Source organism: Vigna radiata, chromosome 5 (assembly GCF_000741045.1).
Source record: "Vigna radiata var. radiata cultivar VC1973A chromosome 5, Vradiata_ver6, whole genome shotgun sequence".
Lineage (NCBI taxonomy): Eukaryota > Viridiplantae > Streptophyta > Magnoliopsida > Fabales > Fabaceae > Vigna > Vigna radiata.
The window spans coordinates 31,946,431-31,957,224 of NC_028355.1; the positions used below are offsets into that span (position 1 = coordinate 31,946,431).

The 10,794-nt window shown below is 34.8% G+C and overlaps 2 protein-coding genes across 2 annotated transcripts in view; both read left to right on the top strand.

Moving 5' to 3' along the window:
- The window catches only part of LOC106760606 (putative leucine-rich repeat receptor-like protein kinase At2g19210), a 10,329-nt gene extending 5,155 nt beyond the window's left edge, over nt 1-5,174 (top strand). Inside the window, exon 9 of the mRNA XM_014644025.1 lies at nt 5,007-5,174. Coding sequence (XP_014499511.1) covers nt 5,007-5,174 — 168 coding nt within the window. The remainder of the gene's footprint in view (nt 1-5,006) is intronic.
- Nucleotides 5,175-8,276: 3,102 nt separating this feature from the next.
- Nucleotides 8,277-9,807, top strand: LOC111241593 (putative leucine-rich repeat receptor-like protein kinase At2g19210). The gene is made up of 4 exons (XM_022780267.1): nt 8,277-8,358; nt 8,466-9,006; nt 9,088-9,560; nt 9,665-9,807. The coding sequence occupies exons 1-4, from the start codon at nt 8,277-8,279 to the stop codon at nt 9,805-9,807; spliced, it is 1,239 nt and encodes a 412-aa protein (XP_022635988.1).
- The last annotated feature ends 987 nt before the right edge of the window (nt 9,808-10,794 follow it).

Here is a 10,794-nt window from a genome sequence, read left to right on the forward strand (position 1 = left end):
TATATATATATATATATATATATATATATATATAGGCAAACAAATTAATAACTATTATGGAAATAAAGGAAGCAAAAAGCCTTGGAGTTAACAGATATTGAGGTAAAGCTGGTTACCATGTTATTAAGATGAGTATTGGATTGATAAGTATTGCAATGTAAGAATGAGATCAAGCAACGTGAAGTAATTACTCACATTATTACAAATGTAAATATGAGTTTAAAATTTTATATTAAATAAAAATGAGAACGGTAAATTTTTATGATTTTAAATCATTAGTGATATTAGGTTTTCTACATCAACAATTCATAAGTCTCATAAGGATAAATCTATTTTAACTTATTTTGTATATCTCCTAATAAAATCTTAAGACACCTTTAGGATGGTGAATCTCCTTAATCTAGATTGTACATAGATACTTTAATTTACATGCAACTTTTTTTAATGTACTGGTTCATTAGAAACTAGTAAGAGAATATATATCAATCAATATTATAAATTGAAACAAGGATAGAAGTCAACTGTAATCATATCTCAATTACAATATTATAAATTATAATACTTAATTCTGCATTTTACCATTCAATTATTTATTATTACTATTGACAATCACATATATATAATATCTTTTAAATAAAAAACGACATAAAATTATGTGATTTACAAAATATCCTTCGTTTTAAAGCTCTTTCATTTGAATCCTTTTGTTAATTTTAAGAAACCATAAAATTTAACAAGCATACTGACAACAATTTTGAATCATCTGTTATTTTACAACGAACAAACTTTTGAATTGGTCCTTCAAAATTATATTATGACATTGATTTTCCAAATTTGTGTCTCCAAAAATTGTTCCATGGATAACAAAAGATTATTAATATAATAACTATCCAGAATTTTTTTTGCAATCGGTTTCTTCGAATATATAAATATTTCCATGATTATCTTGAATTATAGAGCAATCAAAATATGACATAAAAGACGTAAAATGTTGTCATGGGTAATACTTTGGTAATGAATTAATTTTTTTAAAGGCTTAATTTGTTGACTAAAATCTTGAAAGATTAATACGATGAGGCATATGATTGAAGAGAGCGGGGTTTACTTTTCTTATTTTTAACATATTTTTAAAAGTAGCATCTTAAGACTTAGTAAACACGAGGATGACAAGTATATATATATATATATATATATATATATATATATATATATATATATATATATATATATATATATATATATATTACACCAATATGATCGTTATTGGACTATTTCTACCTTATATGTGACAATTTATTTCGTATTAAAAATAGTTGTCATATTCCTACGACTTTTTCTGCACTGTGTTGTACGAGCAAGGAAACTAGAAGTATCTTTTTCATTGTACTTAATGGCCAAATATAAATCTTATGAAAGTGAGAGATGTATACATTTCATGAGGATCATAAAACTCTGTTCTGGCATTATTCTAAGTAGTGTTCTCTCAGCAAATAGGATTATTATAACTCACTCAAACCAGGTTTCAAATGCCTTCCATCATTATAATAAATGTAAATCTTTATACCACAAACATATACATCCTCTCTGGTTAATTTAATACTCGTTAAGATCCATGGTGTACATATCCGGTCTAACAAAGACTTATTTCTAATTTTCAATAGTTTTATTATATCTTTTAATAGTAGTTAATATCATATATTTAATAGAAGATATTTTCTATTTAAACAACATATAGGATCCGAGATCCTAGAAATACACATGGTATTTCACCATAAAAGCTACTTTGAAACTCATCTATTATTCTATACATAAAATATTTAAATTCTCTTACTTATTTGAACATTAGAGACTTTTTTAGAGGTGAATTCTCCACCTTTCAAGAACATTTGGCGTTCACTGCGGAATCCAGGTAAAACTATATCTTTCCTCCACGTATGAACTAAGTCACCTTTTCCTCTCTTGCACCTAATCATGCTAGGTGTTGATTCGCAAAAACAAGTGAGACTCACAATCACGAAACTTACCATGAGAAATGTTTTGATGGTCCTGAACATCATCCTTCATCTCTATGTTGGCATCATCATTAGGAACGCCGATGCCAACATACCATCTCTGTCGTTTGCAGATATTAGGAGAATGATCATAGTGGCAAGAGAAGTTGCGCACATCATTAGATTCCCAAGGCTTTGTCAATTGTTGAGGCGTGTTGTCGTTGGAAACATAAAGGGATACATGATATGGTTGTACTCATTCCCGAAGACACGACAAGGGTCTGGTGACTGGTGTGCCTGTTGACGGTGTAGGTGTCGAGGACCAAGACTCTGAAATCGTCGTAGCATTGGAAGATTCTCTTATCCAACCAACCGGCAAGTTCGGATCTAAGTTTGAGATGGTGATGAAAGCAATCGTCATCATCATTTGTGAAAAGTCGAAAAACGGCTTAGTGAAAACATCCCAATGCTACCATTACCTAGAGAACTATTTCCTCATAGTTGAGCTTAGCGACTAGGACAACAACGACGTCAAATTCAATAGCAGCATCACTACCTGAGGTCAAGCCTAGCTTTCCCATGAAATGGAATTCAACCTGGTGGCGACCCTTCAATATCTAAGGCAAAGTTTAATCCAACAAAATGACTAACAGCACAAACACTACGATGCCGAGCAGAAAGCCCTATACGGTCAACATTAGGCCGACCACCAAGAACTTTAAACAGAAGTTGATCGATCTGGAAAATGAGAAGACATCTACCTAAACTTGGTCTAACTTCGAGGAATAAGGCCATGTAACTCTCGAGCAGAACGCAACCCACAACACGGCGAGGGTCCGTGGAATTCGAGACTAGTCTCCTCACATCTAAAGAAACTATAACAGGTTAACTCAACCCAAAATGGAGAAACTCGTAGATAATCCCACCAACTCGAAGCCATTGTGTCTACTCCACACATGGCAATGAAGTTCCTGGTGGATGATTATTACCATAAAAGTAGACCCAAAGGAAGTAAGGGCCAGATATGATGAATATGAAAGTAACGCCATATGTGCCACCTACCAGCTCAATAGACATCAACATTTCACACCGGATGACAATAATAGAGCATCTCGCTTCGCTGTAGATAAGCCACAACGTGACAAATAGTGCAATCACCTCTACCAGTGTTTACAGATCACTGGCAAAGAGGTTGGCTCAAACAACAACACTATCGACCTTGATCCTAAGTCAGAGTTCCCAAATGACGGTTGACCTTCATTTCATGAACCAATGCAGAGATGCCTCTTAGGAACCAAATCGTCCAAAGCAAAAAAAGGTCAGCAAAAATGCAGGAGAACCAGTCTATGCTTAGATAGTGGAAGTTCACAGACAAAACTTGGACATGTTCGTTTGGTGTATGACTAACATGTCAGGTATTGAGTCTGGTTTTCTATGTCGTCCATCCATCCTACCATAGGCCAAACTCGTGGCCTAGTGAAAAAGAAATCTCGGAGTAGCACACCGAGTAGTTGCCATTAAATAAGTAACATACCTCTTTGAGGCCAATTTCATCAGAGGAACTAACGACAAATGGCACATATGTGTCGGCTGCATAGATCATAACAAAGCATGGTCGAGAAATCAACAGTTGTGACCAACCATCACAAGCCGTCTTCGAGAAGGTACACTACCATGATATGAGGATTAATTCAAATAAATATTTTTTTTTTAGTGTAGGAAATGGCAGATTCCTGAGTTTCATGATGACCTGGGGATGGATAGAGGCTAACCTAGACAAGTCGAAGGTTATACTCAGCACGAAGAGGTCAACCAACCTTAAAAAAGTCCAGGGTTTGAAAGATAGATTAACTCACTCCCAACACTCCAAATAGTCTTCAAGAGTCTCTCCCAAACACCCTTGGTGATTCTATTAGTGTAAAAATGAGAAATAACTGAAAATCCTCGTGAAAACATAATTAATTACCCACTTTCGCGTATCAGGGCTCACAAACTCGCCCAACAACTTCATTCTCATTCAGCAAGGCCTAAAAATCGATGCTCTTTGACTTGTAACTCGCTAGGCAAGCCATAACTTTTCCTAACGACTAGAATACTATAAGTTTGGATTGTTATTTTCACCCAGTGAGTAGTCAACTCGCCCAACGAGTCAGCCTAGCACCCAATGGTGTTTTTTTTTTGTTTTTCAAGGGTGATCCATGGCAGTATAGCCTTACAGGTGAGTCTTTTTTTCATGTTTGCAACGTTGGTATTAATGTTCTTACTTTTAGGTTGTTGCTCCTAAGAGCAACATTTATTGTTTTCTGTTTTCTGCTTAGTTGTTTCCGTTAGGGATTGTTTAGATCCCCTCACCGGAACCCTTTATATAAGGGGCTTCCAGTTTTGGTGTTTTGTACTTTTTAGATATTCATCAATAATAAAATAGTTCTAAGGTTTCGTTCTTCTTACCCCTTTTCGTGCTTCTTCCTTCACTATGCTTGTGTGGGTTCGTTCTTGCTGGTGGCTCTCTTGGATGTTCCGCTGTTACACCTCCATGGAAGACCCACAAATGATGTCTCTCGAACACGACCTTCATTTCGTTGTCTCACCTAACTTCTGACTACAAGAGACTTCTCGAGGAAGTCTTTTACTTTCGCGTCTGGGCCAAAAAGGCTTTTGGGCCTTTCTCTCCTTTTTGTTTTGGGCCGTTTTCAATAATTGGTGTGATTCTAATGTCTTTGGAGTGAGTATTTGTCGAAAAACCATTATTTCTTGTCTAATGCTTTTTTGAGTTCCAACTTGTTTTTCTTCAATAGAATTGTTTCCTATTGACTTATCTTACACACTCAAAATAGATATTAGAAGTAAACAAGCAATCAGTAACTAAAACACAGTAAAACATAAAGATATATTGAACTTGGGGACAAAACAAGGTAAAAGTTATGAAGGAGTTTATTTATTTACAAAAATATACACATAAAAACAAGTAAAATTAACTGTTATCAAAAGTGTGAGATTATGTTTCAACATCTCAAGAGGGAAGTTGACGCCCTGCTTGTTCTCAGCCAAAGAGAAGTTGGTCCCGATGCTGGTCTCCTTAGCTCGGCAACTAAAGGAAGAGATTGGTCAACCGGGGAGAAGCTTGGCCAACAGAGGATTGTTTGCCCAAGAGAAGCTTGCCCCAGAGAATTTTTAAGAGGGTAAATGATTTATTGACCCGGACAACATACAATATAACATAAAGGAACAAATTAATAACCTCGGTCAATTAGGAAGAAACTCGACCTAGAGAAAGATTTTCAGAGGAAGTTGAATCATCTAAAAAAGCTCCTGCCACTGGTTGTTTTTATATCATTTCCAAGTAGATAAAATTCTTAAAGAACTCATTAAAGATCTATTTTTCTGTATTCATACAAGTGCACGTACACTTTTAGATAATAAAGACGAGTTTCATTCACCAAATCAAAGTAAGAATTTCTAAAAAGCTATTGATCAGAATAAAATTTCTAAAGGCTTCCATCTTCCTACCATATATAAAAGTTCAGATCACGTACAAATGGAAATATTTCTTGTTGATTTAATACACCTTCTTTTAATATAAGTAAAAGGATTTAGTATTTCAGTGTAATATTTATTATTTTTCATTCTTAAAATGTTTCTGTTATGCTCTTTGTTTCTCTCGAAGTAGGTTTATAATGAAGATAACTTTTTAAGTATTTTTGGTCAGTGTGAGATAATTAGGACGACATTTGTTCTGATAGGTAGAGATTATTTATTAAGATGCATACATTGGTTTTAATTGCAATTTACATTGTTTGACCAGTGAATGTAGTATTATTTGTATGATGAGTGACAACTGNGGACCAATGAGAACGCCTTCACATCACAACAACAGGTATTTCATCCTCTTCATTGATGACTTCTCTAGAATGACATGGGTCTATTTCTTAAAGGCAAAGTCAGAAGTCTTCGGAGTATTCAAGAAATTTAAGGCCCCTGTTGAGAAGCAAAGTGGGAAACAAATAAAAGTACTCAGAAGTGATCGTGGCAAGGAGTACACATCTCACGAGTTTGACAAATTCTGTGAAGATGAAGGCATAGAGCGACAACTTACAATTGCATATACTCCACAACAAAATGGCGTATCAGAGAGAAAGAATCGCACGGTTATGGAGATGGCAAGATCAATGCTAAAAGAGAAAAACATGCCTAAAATTTTTTGGGCTGAAGCAGTCTACACTGCAGTTTACATTCTAAACAGATGTCCAACTAAGGCAGTCCAAGACAAGACTCCTATTGAAGCTTGGAGTGGGAGAAAGCCATCAGCAAAACACTTACGAGTATTTGGGTCTATCTGCTACATACATGTTCCTGATCAAAGAAGGCACAAGCTTGAAGACAAGACTATACGAGGAATATTCTTGGGATATAGCACACAATCCAAAGGCTATCGAGTCTACAACCTACAAACAAAAAAGCTCATCATTAGTCGAGATGTTGAAGTTGATGAAAATGCTTCTTGGAATTGGGAGGAAGAAAAAGTTGTTAAAAGCAGCATTCTACTTCCAGTGCAACAATCTCAAGAAGAAACTCAAGAAGAGGCAGAAAATTCAGGTATGCTTTCTCCACCTCCACAACAACAAGACTCTTCACCTGAATCTAGTCCAAAAAGAGTAAGATCTTTGGTAGACATATATGAAACTTGCAATATAGCCATGATTGAGCCTAACTGTTATGAAGAAGCATCAAAGCAAGAAGTATGGGTCAAGGCNATGGAAGAAGAGATTAAAATGATTGAGAAGAATAACANTTGGGAACTCGTAAATTGCCCTCATGGAAAAGACATCATAGGAGTGAAATGGATATATAAAACAAAGCTTAATCTTGATGGAACTATACAAAAGCACAAAGCAAGATTGGTCGCTAAAGGATACTCACAACAACCAGGAATAGACTACAATGAGACATTTGCTCCAGTTGCTCGCTTAGATACAATTAGAGTCTTAATAGCTCTTGCAGCACAAAAAGGATGGAACATCTATCAACTAGATGTCAAATCAGCCTTTCTAAATGGAGTATTCGAAGAAGAAATTTATGTTGAACAACCACAAGGCTTCATCAACAAAGGAAATGAAGGCAAAGTACTAAGACTAAAAAAGGCATTATACGGCCTAAAGCAAGCTCCTCGAGCATGGTATAGCAAGATTGATAANTACTTCATCGATCAAGGATTCAGGAGGAGCAAGAGTGAGCCAACACTATATACTAAGGCACAAGGTCAGTACCATCTCATTATCTCTTTATATGTCGATGACCTTATCTATACAGGAAACAATATGGAGATGATGAAAGAATTTAAAGAAGACATGATGAAGACATTTGAAATGACCGACCTTGGCTTGATGAACTATTTCCTCGGTATAGAGGTGAAACAACAAAAAGAAGGCATATTTATCTCTCAAAAGAAATATATTGAAGCTCTACTAGAGAAGTTCAAGATGAATGGTTGTAAACCTGTCGCTACTCCGTTGGTGGTAAACGAGAAGCTACAAAAAGATGATGGAGCACAAGAGGCAGATGCATCACGCTACAGGAGTTTAATTGGAAGTCTCTTGTATCTCACAGCCACACGACCAGACATTATGTATGCTACAAGTCTTCTATCAAGATTCATGCAAAAGCCAAGTCATATTCATTATGGAGTAGGAAAAAGAATTTTAAGATATCTACAAGGCACGAAGGAGTTTGGCATATGGTACAAAACCATGACTAATTCAAGGATGATTGGCTACACAGATANATTTCTAATATTGTGTTTTATTAGCAATTTGCTAGTACCCTGAAACAATGGTTGGATTTCAAAAGCTTTCCGGCTTTCCATCATTCTAACATACAATTCATATTACATACATAAGAATTTTATTGCTAGTTTAATATGTTTTAAGAAGCTTAGTTGTAATGTTTTTAATTCATTTATTTTGATTGACCAACTAATGCAGTATTATTTTTATGATGCAAGTGGACGAGTGATAAGTGATGAATACGACAGAAAATACTGAGTAAGCAAGTGGATGTTCCTCTTGCAGTAGCTGAAAAGGAAGAATGAATAGTTAGACTGAAATGGAAAGGAAGAACCAATTAAAGAAGTAGAAAAACTGGTTAGACTTACCTCCAAGTTGACATTGACCACGTCGCCCCAACACAAACATAGTTCCTTTAGTAGTGCAACTCACAACAGCAACAAGGCAAGCTCTTATATATGTGCCATAGTCTTCTTCAAACCCAGAAAGTACAAGGTTGTGAAAAATGGGAATGTCATCGAGTTTCTTAGTTACTTTTGTAGGTATTCTAGTTCTTGTAATTCTCATTCAAGCTAAGGGCCAACAAGGTTTGTTAACAAATTAAAACATGAATTTTCATTAGATGATTATTATTTTATAAACGTTTAGCTGAAGTCTCAAGTGCCATGCATATTTTTGCATGTTTGTGTTTTAGGATTCATCAGCATAGATTGCGGAGAAGCAGGTGTCAACTATACTGATTCACTATATGGCATAAACTACGTTTCGGATGCACATTTCATAAATACTGGTGTGAGTGGGACAATATCATCTGAAGATATAAAGAGACGAAGTAGTCAACGACAGATGTGGAGGCTGAGAAGCTTCCCGGAAGGAAAAAGGAACTGCTACAAAATAAGCGTCACAGGAGGCTCTAAGTATCTCATACGCACTACTTTTCTGTACGGAAATTATGATGGCCGAAATTTGTTACCAGAGTTTGATCTTCTTCTCGGACCTAACAGCTGGGATACAGTCACTATATTCAATGCATCAACGGACGAAACCAATGAGATCATTCATGTACCTTCACTGGATTTCGTACAAATCTGTCTAGTGAACACAGGCAATGGCACACCGTTTATAACAGCCATAGAATTGAGGACTTTGAAAAATAAAGCATATGTCACTCAATTCGGATCACTGGAACTTTACAATAACTGGCGTTGCGATTTGGGTTCAAACATAGGCTACAGGTGAAATCATACATACGGATTAAATCTTTTCAGCATTAAAAGATTGATTGATTCTACTGTACTTTTCTGATTATCCCACAGGTACTCGTATGATCCTTATGATCGTTTCTGGTTGCTCTGTGACTTCATGGAAGATTGGACACGAATAAATGCTTCGATTCCCGATGATTCTTTAAATCAGATTGAAGAACCGCCAGCTATTGTGATGAGCACCGCAGTTGAACCAGCAAATGATAGTGCTCCGTTGGTAATAAGCTGGGAGCCAGAACATGAAACTGACCAATTCTATGTGTACATGCACTTCAAGGAAATTCAAGTGTTAACCACGAATCAGACAAGAGAATTCAACGTCATGCTGAACGCTACTGAATTATGGTTTCCAAATTGTTCTCCACGGAACTGTAGAACTCTATATTCGACGTCAGCCCTTAGTGGGAAAGAACTTAAATTTTCACTGGAGAGGACTGAAAAATCAACCCTGCCTCCCATCATAAATGCCATTGAAATTTACAGAGTAATAGACTTACAGAAACCAGAAACATTCCAAGAAGATGGTAAGCCACAAAACTATCTTATTTTAAATCCATTACTTTTGTTTACGTTATTGTACATGATCTTAACTACCTTTTACAATTTGTTTCTTATCATTTCAACAAAGTTGATGCGATTACTACCATCAAGTCGGTTTATGCGCTAACAAGAGATTGGCAAGGCGATCCATGCGCCCCTTTAGCCTATTTGTGGGATGGTCTCAATTGTTCTTATCACCGAAATCATTCGCCAAGAATCACAACTTTGTAAGTCTTCATTATCAAATGTTAAATGATTATTATTTAATTGTAATTGTTCAATAAATTTTTTATTTAATTATAATTTTTCAAAACGAATAATTAAATTACTAATTTATTTTTACATAAATCATACATATAAAATTATTTGATACCTTGCAATCAATATTTTTCAAAAGATAATATATTATGGATTATTTGACCATTTACTTACGGTAAATGTGAAATATATAATCTTAATAATATAAGATGATAATCTAACAATTTGATGGATAAATTTTTAATAGATTTAATTAATTTTTAAGTATATTTTAAATTTGGATATTTTTAATTAAATCTCTAATAATAATTTCTTTGTTTTATTGAATGCTCAATTTTTTTTTTCTAAAATTTTCTATTTATTGCGTTTTCCTATTTAATGCTCAATTTTTTTTCCACTCAATCAAATCACATCTTTTTTGTCCAATCTCCTCCACCTCACGGTCAATTCATTTTTAGAGAGAAAAGGAACGAGTTAAGTTGAAAAACATTGAATAACACTACATGTTAACTCATCTTATTAATGGCAAAAATCAAAAGACACGGTGATTAGATAAAATTTAAAATATATATATATATATTGTTGTAAAAGGTTGACAGAATCACGAACAAATTTTCCTGAGGCGTGTAGAGTCACTATCCTTAAGGACTTATCCGCGATGTGCGCAAGTCCCCCAGAATACAACAGGAACTTCTCAAAATATTTCTGAGGATCTCAGAACTAGCAAGGAACTCTTAAAAGAGTATAAGAACAACCCAGAATATTTTAGAAGAGAAAAAAGAGCTAGAGAATAAAACTCAGAAAAGAGAAGAATGAGAAGAATGATTTTTTGGTGTGTCTTGGAATGCAGGAGGAGCTCCCTATTTATAGAGGGAGGAAAGAATAAAGACATTAAAAGAAATTAAAAAACATAAATGATTTAATTTAAAATAATTTGAACGTTGAATTAAGAAAAAACGT